Here is a 12,579-nt window from a genome sequence, read left to right as displayed (position 1 = left end):
AAATGAACTTTATTTTGTTCATAGAGTTAATTATTAGAGTTGCCAACCGTTCCGTAAAAAACGGAATCGTCTCGTATTCAGAGAAAATATTACGCGTTTCGTATTGAGGTGAAAAGGAACACAGTTTGTCCCGGACTTCAGCTACAATAAAAAAGACACAAAGCTGGAGTTATTCTGTGTCTTTGCTGCACAGCTGCCTCTTCTTCTCTCATTCTCTCCCCTCCCTCTCCTGTTTCTACTTTAATCATGAAACTGATCAATGATCAGCTGATCGGCTTTTCTCTCTTGTTTATTTATCGCCCACTTTGCGCCAGAAAGAGGAAACCAGCGGATGTTGCGGTAAATAACAGCAGCACGTTTAAGCTTGATCAGCTGTTGTTAGAATTTATTTAATATTAATTTCTAGTATCAGCTGATGTTTGCTGGAGCCACAGCTGTAAACCTGCTGGTCATGATATCGGTTTGAATATGTGGTGAGTGGGAAACATGAAGATGAAACCAGGAGATGTCCTTACTGAATCATCAGAGCTGTGATGGAGAAAGAGGTTTACCTTTTAGGTGACATGAATGAGTTGAAGAGAAGTTATGAACTGTTTCTGAGAGACAAATAATAATAATAATAATAATAATAAATTTTATTTATGAGCGCCTTTCAAGTCACCCAAGGACACTTTACAATAGGATAAAACAATTAGTAAAACAATGGCAGAATAAGAACAATAAAATAAAGCACAAGATAAAATGAACAAACAGTGTATTCACAGTGAATATGCAGATTTGAACAGATGAGTTTTGAGTTGGGATTTAAACTGGGGGAGAGAACCAATATTTCTTATTTCAGGGGGCAGAGAATTCCACAGCCTGGGAGCAGAGCAGCTGAAAGCTCTGCTTCCCATGGTGGTGAGGCGGAAGGAAGGTACAGTAAGCTGGACAGAAGAAGAAGAACGAAGTGAACGGGCAGAACAAGTGGTGGTTAACAGGTCAGAAAGGTAAGAAGGAGCGAGGTTATGAAGGGCCTTGAAGGTGAGCAGAAGAAGTTTGAAAATTATCCGGAATTTCACAGGGAGCCAGTGAAGTTCCTGAAGAACAGGGGTGATGTGCTGGTAGGAGGGGGTTCTGGTGATAATGCGAGCAGCAGAGTTCTGAACCAGTTGAAGCTTATGGAGGGATTTTTGGGGGAGACCATGCAGAAGAGAATTGCAGTAGTCAATACGGGAGGTAACAAGACTATGTACAAGAATGGACGTAGACTGGGTGGAAAGAGAAGGAAGCAATCTGTTAATGTTACGTAGATGGAAGTAGGCAGAACGGGTGAGGTTATTGATGTGTGATTTATAAGAAAGTGTACTGTCTAGGATGACACCAAGGCTCTTAACCTGAGGAGAAGGGAGAACGTGGAGTTATCAATGGTGAGTGAGAAATGGTTTGCCTTCAAAAGGTTGGATTTGGTGCCAATAAGGAGGATCTCAGTTTTATCCTCATTGAGCTTTAGAAAATTAGAGGTAAACCAGGATTTTAACTCGGATAGACATTCTGTAAGGGAAGAAGGTGGGAGGGAGGAATTAGGTTTGCAAGAGAGATATAACTGGGTGTCATCAGCAAAACAGTGAAACTGAAGATCAAATTTGCGGAAGATGGTACCTAGAGGGAGGATGTATATTATAAAGAGAAGAGGGCCTAAAACTGAGCCTTGGGGTACACCAGAGGTGACAGGGAATAGACGAGAGCGGAATGATCTTAGTTGAATAAACTGGGAACGGTCGAGGAGATATGATTGAAACCAGGCGAGGGGTGTGTCAGAGATGCCGAGAGAGGAAAGTCTGCTTAGAAGGACAGAGTGAGAAATGGTGTCAAAGGCTGAGCTCAGATCTAAAAGGACGAGAATGGTGAGAAGACCAGAGTCAGCTCCGATTAAGAGATCGTTAGTGACTTTAAGTAGAGCAGTTTCGGTACTGTGACATGAGCGAAAACCAGATTGAAATCTCTCATAGATGTTATTATTAACCAGGTGTAAATGTAGTTGAGCTGCAACCACTTTTTCGAGTATCTTAGAAATGAAGGGTAGATTGGAAATCGGACGGAGGTTGTTAAAGTTGTTAGGATCTAAAGAAGGTTTTTTCAGTATAGGAGTGACTAGAGCAGTCTTCAATAAGGAGGGAACGATACCGGTGGTGAGAGAAGAGTGAATGATAGCACAGATGAGTGGGAGTAAAGAAGAGAGGCAGGATTTCACAAGCCCCGTGGACATGGGGTCAAGATGACATGTGGCAGGTTTTGATTTACATATTAACTCGGAAATATCAGATAAATCAGGAAGATGAAAAGTGGAAAACGGCTCAAAAAGGAGAAAAGGTTCTGGAGAGGGCGTAGACACAACATTTGATCTGAGTTGCTGGTGGATGTTATCGATTTTCGTAGTCCAGAACAGCATCAAGGAGTTGCATGTTTCAGAGGAATAGAAGTGCGGTGGTAAAGCGTTGGGGGGTTGAATTAGTTTGTTGAAAACTGAAAACAGAGTCCTAGCATTACCCTCATAAGAACTGATAATACCAGAGTAGAAGCTTTGTTTGGCCTTGTTAATGGAGTCTTTATACTGAAGTACATGGTATTTATAGATTTCTGAATCAACAGTTAAACCAGATTTCTTATATTTACGCTCTAGCTGCCGAGCTTTGGCCTTCAGAGCTCGAAGGTCAGAGGTAAACCAGGGAGCAGAGCGAGTGAAGGAAACAGAGTGGGTTTTTACAGGAGCCAGAGAATCAAGGACAGTGCGTAGACAATTATTATAATATAACAACAAATCATCAGGAGTAGAATAGAAGTCCGGAATCTGAACATTGTCCAAACTGGTAGTGAGAATGTCCATATCAATGTTCTTGATGTTGCGGAATGAGATGAGACGGGTTGGCTTGGTAGAAGAGCAGCAGAGAGTGAGGTTAAATGAAAGGAGGAAGTGGTCAGTTATGGGGATTTCAGTAGCAGAAAGATTCGAGGGAGTAAGACCAGAACAGCAGACCAAGTCCAGGGTGTGTCCTTTAGAGTGAGTGGGGAAGTCGATAAATTGTTTAAATTCAGAGCCTTCGAGACAGGAGGAAAAGTCTCTGGTGAGCAGAAGGTCATTATTGTCCATGTGAATGTTGAAATCTCCCACCAAGATCACATTTGGGGAGAGAGATGAAAGATGGGTTAGTAAATTAGCAAAGTCACTGAGAAAGACAGGGTTAGGTTTGGGGGGGCGGTATACAGTAGCTATGATAGTGGGAATGGGTCCAGTCAGCTCACATGCAAGGACCTCTAGAGAACTAAAGGTATCAACATTAACCGGCAGGACTTTCAAGTGCTGGCGAAAAAGGATCGCGAGACCACCCCCACGACCTGAGCAGCGGGGTTTAGAAAAGTAAACAAACCCCAGAGGAGCAGATTCGTTTAGCTGAGAAAAGTCATCAGGTTGTTGCCAGGTTTCAGTTAAGCAGAAAAAGTCAAACTTACGGTCAGATAGGAGGTCTTGGATGAGAGGTCCCTTACTTGTCAGTGAACGAATGTTTAGAAGACCGAAGTTGAGTGGAGTATCTTCTTTTTTGCTAATCGCGGTGGGCGCCCTGGGCAGGTGGGTTAGAGATCGATGGTTGACAGCCCGATCAGGGTTCCTGAGAGGGCGGCGAGTAGCAGACCAGAACGATTTAGTTCCATTGGAGTTATGGAAAATCCTGCGGGACCCGCGATGGATGTATCTCTGGCGAGGCTGGAAAGTGATGCCCGGGTGGTAGTGAAGCTCTGCCGGCGACGGGAGCGATAGCTGCCCGCGAAGGCGCAGGAGCTCAGCGGCTGTATAGCAGAGCAGTCCAGCCGTAGGATGGTAGACGAGCGTCAGGAGAATCCAAAATAGTGCCGACCAGCTCAGGAACATCTTGGTCCGCATCTTCGATTGTGTGGAGGAAAAGGAGCCGAGCCGGCCGGAGCAACGAACAGGTAGGCTAAAATAGCTCAAACAGTTAAGCTAGTGCCGCTCACTGAGAAGAAGACGTGAGAACACATTCAGCTGAAATAACAGAAGTTGAGGACAAGCGTTGCAATTCAATCCCAGGCAGAGATCGATCTGGTCCTGAGTGTGAATGTCCCTGTTCATTCAAATCTGAATCCAAATAATCCAATTAATCCAAATAAATCCAAATAATCGAAAAATGAACCGGTGAGTAGCGGCAGCCAGACGCGCCAGCGTTCACTCAAGCCGGAAGTTAGTCCAAATAACACCAGGATCCTTTTCTAAGTAACTGACAGCTGGTAACTGTGCAGGGGTGGGTCTAGCAAAGTGTTGCCAGGGGTCCATGTACGGAATTAAAAGGGAAAGGGGGGCACAAGGAAATACTTTCTTATTCTCATTTAAAATGTCTCACTTTTAAAAAAATAATTATCCGAGTCTTACAACAAACAATTGATAGATTGATACATATATACCATCAGAACAGTGTACATCACTGTCACATCACTGTACATCACAGTGTTTATTTTCATTCAAAGGCTTTATGAATTTCCGAGTTCTGAGTACAATCGAAAGCACCACGACTGCAGTTTTTGTGTTGGATGTAAAAAGCAGGCTAGGATAGAATCAGGCGTGGGATTTCTCTCGTGGAAATGTGCACATTATTTTTTCCTTTCTATTGGTAGGTGGCACAGTGCACTTGTGGCAAGTAAGCAAACTAGAAGACTGGCAATCTTGCTGGGTATCCAGTTACGGAAGCAACACATTAACAAGAGAATTCTGAGTAAAACCAAAGTTACTTTCCCTAGTAACTAGTTACTCTGAAAGTAACGAGTAACTTGAAGTAACTGAGTTACTTTTGATAGAAGTAACTAGTAATGTAACTAAGTTACTAATTTAAAGAAACTTACCCAACACTGGATATGACCAGTAGAAATTATTTATGCATAGATCATAGAACATAAAGATTTAATCAAAGGCATCTCGGTAATGGGCATGTCCTCTTTAGGGGTAGAACAAAAGACTTTTGTCTTAAGACTTATAAAAACCAGTGTAAACACACTTACACCCATATACAGACACCTGACATCAAGCAGGGATGGAGATAGCAGCTCATTTTGTTAGTTTGATTATGACTTTTTGTTTGTTTCACCTGACCACAGCTCTTGCCTTGGGTGTGTCCTTAGATCCTTTCAATCAAAAGATTACACTTATAGATGATCAGGTTGATACTGCGGATTCACCTGTAAAATGCAAGCTGCAGAATAGCACTCGTCCACCTGCATTCTCAATGGATGGAGACTACATTATTGGTGGTATTTTTTCCATTCACTCCTACATTCACACAGTTGACAGTAACTACACCACCATGCCCGAGCCAGTAAGATGCAAAGGGAGGTCAGTAAGAGAGAGAAGTATGTTGTTTCTGTGTGAGGAAAAAAATACTCTAACGTTATGCTCAAGATCTATTAGTGCCTATTTTCTACTGATTTTCCATAACTGTGCGCTGAAAATAATTTCTAATGTAACCTTTGATTAAAAAAATTACAATGAATAAATGTTAAATAGCTGCAAACTGCAAATCTTCCTAGACTGTATATTCTGTTCTGTTCTGTTGTAATTTAACCTGATTCAAATTATAACAGTGACATAATTATCTGTCTCCAGCATTAATACACGTGAGCTGCGCTTTTCACGTGCAATGGTCTTTGCCATCGAACAGATTAACAACAACACAGAGCTGTTGCCTGGAATCAAACTGGGGTATCAGATCTATGATTCATGTGCATCAGTGCTTGTGACGGTGCATGTGGCATTTCAGTTTTTAAATAGCTTGGACCCTGTGTTTTACATTGGCAACAACTGCTCCCAATCTGGTATGGTGATGGCTGTTGTTGGTGAGTCTGGGTCTACACCATCCATCAGCTTGTCACGAGTCATCAGTTCTTTTAACGTTCCTCAAGTAAATATATGAATTTCTGGATAAAGTTTGACTTTAAAATATGCCTGTGCATGACTTTAACACTGCAGTACATTGTTACCCTGCTATATTAATTAATCAATTTATTCGATTTTTGTTTTGTTTTATCACTTTAGGTGAGCTACTTTGCCACATGTGCATGCTTGTCTGACAAGCAGCAGTACCCGAATTTTTTCAGGACAATCCCCAGTGACCAGTTTCAAGCTGGTGCACTAGCAAAGCTGGTAAAACAGTTTGGCTGGACTTGGATAGGTGCTGTCCGGTCAGATTCAGATTATGGAAATAATGGCATGGCATCTTTTCTACAAGCAGCACAGAAAGAGGGGATCTGTGTGGAATACTCCGTATCCTTCTATCGGTCCCACCCACAGAACAGGATCCAGAGAGTAGCAGATGTTATCCGCAGGTTTCTACATGACAGAAATGACTTGTGTGGCAATTAATTTATTATCCTAAAGATAAATATTTTATGCTGTCAAATACCACAATAATATGTTGTATAAAGTTTTTTGACTAGTCAGGTATAGTAGAAAAGTGCTATATATGAACCCATCAATTTACCATTTATCAATAACTTACTTAAATAAATATAGTTGAAAATCTTTCTAATATATTATGTTGTCTCTCAAGGTCCACAGCTATGGTTATTGTGGCATTTGCAGCTTTAGGAGACATGAGGATCCTGTTGAAGGAACTATCACGTGAGCCTTTTCCACCTCGCCAGTGGATAGGCAGTGAGTCATGGGTAACCAGTCCTGAATTAACAAAATTCAGTTTCTGTGCTGGGGCCATTGGATTTGGGATTCAGAAATCTGTAATCCCAGGTCTCAGAGAGTTTCTACTCAATCTCTCACCCTCTCAAGTTGCTGCCTCTGCAGTGCTTACTGAGTTCTGGGAGGATGAATTCAACTGCAAAATGAAAAAAAGTAACTTTAATTCAACAAATTTGGTTACTCATAGAATTTCACCATTGGAACTGTTCTGATTTACTGTCAGTGATAAATGCTAACTTGATTGGTTAAATGCATCAAATAAGAGAGGTCTGAAATTTGTTTTGACTTTTAATAGTATAAACATCTGTTCATGTTTTAGGTGCTGTTGGAGACATGAATATGTGTAATGGAACTGAAGATATAAAGAATCTCCAAAGCCAATACACTGACACATCTCAGCTCAGAATTACTAACATGGTGTACAAGGCTGTGTATGCAATAGCACATGCCATCCATAATGCAGTGTGCCATGGAAAAAATGTCACAGCTCAGTGTAGAAAACTAACCAAGTTAGAGTCTAAACAGGTCAGTTGAAATGAACAAGTCCGTGTTAATGTTTTTTGTTATCTCTAATGTACATTGAATGAAATCAAATATGAATTAATTTTTGCTGTTGTTCTTTCTTTCTTTCCCCTCCCTTTTTGTGCTTTTACAATTTCACAGGTTTTGACTCAGATGAAGAAAGTAAATTTTTCCCAAAACAGATACGATGTGTCATTTAACGCTAATGGGGATCCTGTGGCTATTTATGAGTTGGTTAACTGGCGGAAAAGTGAGACTGGCATAACTGAGATAGTAACTGTAGGGTTGTATGATGCATCACAGCCAGCAGGCCAGGAGTTCCAGATTAACAGAAGCATAAACTGGATGGAGGGTAGCACAAAAGTAACGAGTAAAAGGACAAGAGTTTGGCAAATAAGACTTTGGTTAACATAATGATAGCAAAAATTTGCAGTTATTATGTAGCCTCTATGTCTTGACAGGTGCCGGTGTCAGTGTGCAGTGCCAGTTGTCCTCCAGGAACTCGTAAAGTGCTGCAGAAAGGAAAACCCATCTGCTGCTATGACTGTATACCGTGTCCTGAGGGAGAGATAAATAATATTACAGGTAAAATACAATTTTTGCCCATGCATGTAAAATGTGATAGGGTGGATATCTACAATAATATGAATGATTAAAATATTACAATTCTTATAATTCTTGTCTTTAATTTATGTATTTATTTCAATCAGATTCGGCTGATTGTTTACCATGTCACAAGGAATTCTGGCCTAATAGAAAGAGAGACACTTGTATCCCTAAGCCTGTAGAATTTCTTTCATTTCAAGACCTCCTAGGAATTATCCTGGCTACACTCTCAGTTCTGGGTGCCTGTCTGGCCATTATGACTGGGGCTGTATTCTTTCATCACAGGACATCTCCAATTGTCCGAGCCAACAACTCTGAGCTGAGCTTCCTGCTGCTCATTTCACTGACTCTGTGTTTCTTATGTTCATTAACTTTCATTGGAGCACCATCAGAGTGGTCCTGCATGCTGCGTCACACTGCATTTGGGATCACCTTTGTACTCTGTATCTCCTGTGTACTTGGGAAAACTATAGTGGTTTTAATGGCTTTTAAAGCTACACTTCCAGGTAGCAATGTCATGAAATGGTTTGGTCCTCCACAACAAAGAATGACTGTTGTGTCTTTCACCTTTATTCAAGTTTTAATATGTACATTATGGTTGGTACTTAGCCCTCCATTCCCAATTAAAAATCTAACCACATACAAGGAGAAAATAATCCTGGAATGTGCATTAGGCTCTGCTGTAGGCTTCTGGGCTGTTCTCGGTTACATAGGCCTACTTGCTGCCTTTTGTTTTGTTTTAGCTGTCTTAGCCCGCAAATTACCTGACAATTTTAATGAAGCCAAGCTTATCACCTTCAGCATGTTGATATTCTGTGCAGTGTGGATCACCTTTATCCCAGCATATGTCAGTTCTCCTGGGAAATTCACTGTAGTTGTGGAGATTTTTGCCATTCTGGCCTCCAGCTTTGGACTAATGCTGTGTATATTTGCTCCAAAGTGTTTCATCATAATTTTTAAGCCTGAGAAGAACACCAAGAAATATGTCATGACTAAGGATAGGATTTAGAGGTTTTGCACTTAAAATGGCAACAGTAGTTTCAAAATATACACCTTCAACACAATCAGCAAATCACTTGATTTTCAGTTTTAAGTGAAATCAAATATTTACGTTAAGATTTTCAAAATGTCAATTTTTGAAACATTTACTATTTTTCAATGCAATTGATTAAGGTCAATTTTTTTTCAAGGCACAAAAATAAAAGTCACATTTCATGATAACAGAATCTTGTTCTGAGTCCTTTTTTTTAAGTTGTTTGATATTGTTTGAACCATCCCTCTGCAGATGATCAGTTAGCTGTTTTGCAACTACTCTTTTAAGAATTTTTTCGATAAAACGGAGGTTAGCCCATAATTAGTTAAGACAGCTGGATCAAGTGAACATCATATCAAGCAAGCCCTGAGTAAATGTGATTATACCATCTGTACATTTGTCAAATCTGGGAAGGCACCTAAAGAATGCTCCAGGCAAAACAGGAGAGATGAAGGACAACTGCTACCTAAGTGAAAACCCCTAAGTGCCAGGAGATTTGCCATGATTTATACATCGGGGAAATCAGACATCCTCTGGTTAAGCGGATGGCACAACACTGAAGAGCTACTTTTAATGATGAGAATTTTCACATCCTGGATAGGGAAGAACGCTGTTGGAGCGAGGAGTCAAGGAGGCCATTTATGCAAAAAGGGAAAGAGCATCTCTGAATTGAGGAGAAGGCCCAAGGTTACATTTTTCACCATCTTACAATGCTGCAATTTCAACCATTCCCCAACTCATTAGTGGGGAGTGGTCATTACAATTTGCATATTAATGATCAAGAAACTGATGTCACAGTCCTTAGCTTCGGTAACATCTGCCTCTCTGACATCAAGTTAAGGGAGTCCAGCTCTATCCCCACAACAGTACTGGCCTTTTGGATCAGTTTACTGAGTCTGTTGGCATCTGCGATTCCTCAACCTGCTGCCCCAGCATGCAACAGCATGGCACTGGCCACAACAAACTCATAAAGCATCCTGAGCATTGCCAACACATGTTAAAAGACCTTAGCCACCTCAGAAAATAGAGACGACTCTGGCCCTCCTGTAGCATGTAGTGGTAGTTTTTAACCCAGTCTAGTTTATTGTCAATCCCTTGTGATAACCCTGTGTTGCTGAAGAAAACGGAAATTTGAATTTCATTACACATATTTCTCTTTTAGCACTGCTAAAGGTCAGTTACACGTTCAGTACATACAGACTTAGGTGATGTAAAAGTATCTTTAGTACAATACTGAACCTGGTCATAAGTATTAGTTTATACAGTACAAGCCTACAACTATTCAGTTCAGTTAATTTTTATTTCAAACATATACATTCACCAACATTTTATAAAATCTTTCCATGGAGTTGTTTGAAAAGGAGTAGGCAGAAGTATATACTTATTTAGCCCTACCCCCTCAGGTTTACAGCCTCATCATCTAAATTTAATATCTAATATCTAATATCTCTAATATCCTAAGAGACTGCGCATACCAGCTAGCTCCTGTGTTCACTGAGATATTCAACATCTCTTTATCTCAGTCGGTGATCCCCACATGCTTCAAAGAGTCCATCATTGTTCCTGTCCCGAAGAAACCCCACCCTGCTTCTCTCAATGACTATCGCCCTGTAGCCCTCACCTCAGTAGTGATGAAGTGTTTTGAACGCCTGGTCAGAGACTTCATCATTTCTTCACTACCAGACACACTGGACCCACTACAGTTCGCTTACCGTCCAAATCGTTCCACAGACGATGTCATCTCTCATCTCCTCCACACATCACTCACTCACTTGGACACTAGAAGGGGGAATTATGTTAAAATGCTCTTCATAGACTACAGCTCTGCATTTAACACCATAATTCACTCCACACTCACCACCAAGCTGGAGCATCTGGGACTCAGCTTATCTATGTGTCAGTGGATCTCCAACTTCCTAACTGGCAGACCACAGGCAGTAAGGATGGGCGGACATGTCTCAGCCTCCACCACTCTCAGCACTGGAGCCCCCCAGGGGTGTGTTCTGAGCCCCCTGCTGTACTCTTTGTACACATATGACTGTGTGGCCACTACCAGCTCCACCACCATCATCAAGTTTGCTGACGACACCGTCGTGGTGGGCCTGATCTCTGATAACAACGAGACGGCCTACCTGAAGGAGATTAGGAATCTGGAGAACTGGAGGACAACCTCCTTCTAAACGTCAGTAAGACAAAGGAGTTGATAGTGGACTTCAGCACTAAGCAGGAGAGGAACTACCAGACCCCTGTCATCAACGAGTGCCCAGTGGAGAGAGTGGACAGCTTCAAATACCTCGGAGTTCACATCACGCAGGACCTGTCATGGTCCTGTCACATCAACACCGTGGTGAAAAAGGCCCGTCAGCATCTCTACCACCTCAGACGCTTGAGAGACTTCCAACTGCCCTCCAAGGTGCTCAGGAACTTTTACTCGTGCACCATAGAGAGCATCCTGACGGGAAACATCTTAACCTGGTTTGGGAACAGCACCATGCAGGACAGACGAGCTCTACAGAGGGTTGTGCGATCAGCTGAGCGCACCATCCGCTCCGAGCTCCCTGACCTGCACTCAATCTACAGCAGGCGGTGCTGGACCAAGGCCAGGAAGATCGTGAAGGACCTCAGCCATTCCAACAACAGACTGTTCTCTCTGTTGAGGTCAGGAAAGCGATTCCACTCCCTGAAGACCAACACAGAGAGACTGAGGAGGAGCTTCTTCCCGCAGGCGATACGGTCTCTCAATCACACCACCACACAATACTGACCCACACATACAGTTCTTACACACACACTGGACATTCTGGACATTGTTTTCACTTCATCACTTAAATCACTTTAAGCATATTTGCACTGCAGAAGACATAATGTGGATTGCACAACACTGGAGACTATATTCTTCATTTCCAGTTAATATTTGTACAGCTGCTGTTATTGTGTATATATTTATTTATATTTCTTCATACATTCTTATATAGTTCTATATTGTGTATTGTGTATTTTGTTGTACAGTTATTTTATTTTCAACTTCAATTTATATATTTTATCTTATTCTTTCTCAGTTAAATTTACCCTTCATTCTAATTTGTGTTGTACAGTTATTTCATTTTTAACCTTAATTTATATTTTATTCCTTCCTAGTAAAATTTACCCTTTTTAAATTTTCATATTTATTTCCCTTTTTAATTTTTCATATTTATTTCCTATCTTATTCATAGCCTTTTCCTTTTTTGTTTTCTTTAGGTCACGAGCAGTTATCCAAGCATTTCACTGCATATCGTACTGTGTATGACTGTGTACGTGACAAATAAAATTTGAATTTGAATTTGAATTTGAATTTGATCAACAAAAACGTATACAATGCCTTCAACTTAGAACATAACATCACAAAAAATATTTTCTCATGTTCAACTAAAACTATATTTAGATTTGCTAATTTGCTAATTTAGGAATGCTGCACCCCTGCTCATTTATTCGTAGTCCTACTTCTTGTAGCAATGTCACATTCTATAATATTACACATTATAATATTACACATCTGAAACACAAGCTGATACAAGAGCCTCTGTAACATTTTCATTCTATATATGAAGACTTTCATTCAGTATATTTGTGGTTAATTTCATATATTTCAGTTTCATTCAATATATTCAAGGTACATTCTATAAAACAAAGGGGGGTAAACGCA

The 12,579-nt window shown here is 40.9% G+C and overlaps 1 protein-coding gene across 1 annotated transcript; it reads left to right on the top strand.

Moving 5' to 3' along the window:
• Positions 1 to 5,231: 5,231 nt before the first annotated feature.
• On the top strand, positions 5,232 to 8,870 carry LOC101487037 (extracellular calcium-sensing receptor-like). Its single transcript, XM_012917092.5, has 8 exons — positions 5,232 to 5,377; positions 5,648 to 5,942; positions 6,077 to 6,366; positions 6,591 to 6,886; positions 7,053 to 7,258; positions 7,397 to 7,618; positions 7,717 to 7,840; positions 7,966 to 8,870. Exons 1-8 carry the CDS (start codon positions 5,271 to 5,273, stop codon positions 8,868 to 8,870), a joined length of 2,445 nt encoding a protein of 814 aa, XP_012772546.4. The 5' UTR covers positions 5,232 to 5,270.
• The last annotated feature ends 3,709 nt before the right edge of the window (positions 8,871 to 12,579 follow it).

Source organism: Maylandia zebra, linkage group LG14 (assembly GCF_041146795.1).
Source record: "Maylandia zebra isolate NMK-2024a linkage group LG14, Mzebra_GT3a, whole genome shotgun sequence".
NCBI classification, from domain to species: domain Eukaryota; kingdom Metazoa; phylum Chordata; class Actinopteri; order Cichliformes; family Cichlidae; genus Maylandia; species Maylandia zebra.
The sequence above is the reverse complement of the archived record's forward strand: the minus strand, read 5'-3'. Positions and strand labels throughout refer to the sequence as shown.

Coding starts and splice junctions, on each gene's coding strand:
- LOC101487037 (XM_012917092.5), top strand. CDS start 5,271: ATGGATGGAGACTACATTATTGGTGGTATTTTTTCCATTCACTCCTAC. Junction 6,887..7,052: donor CAACTGCAAAATGAAAAAAA/GTAACTTTAATT, acceptor TTCATGTTTTAG/GTGCTGTTGGAGACATGAAT. Junction 7,841..7,965: donor AGAGATAAATAATATTACAG/GTAAAATACAAT, acceptor TATTTCAATCAG/ATTCGGCTGATTGTTTACCA.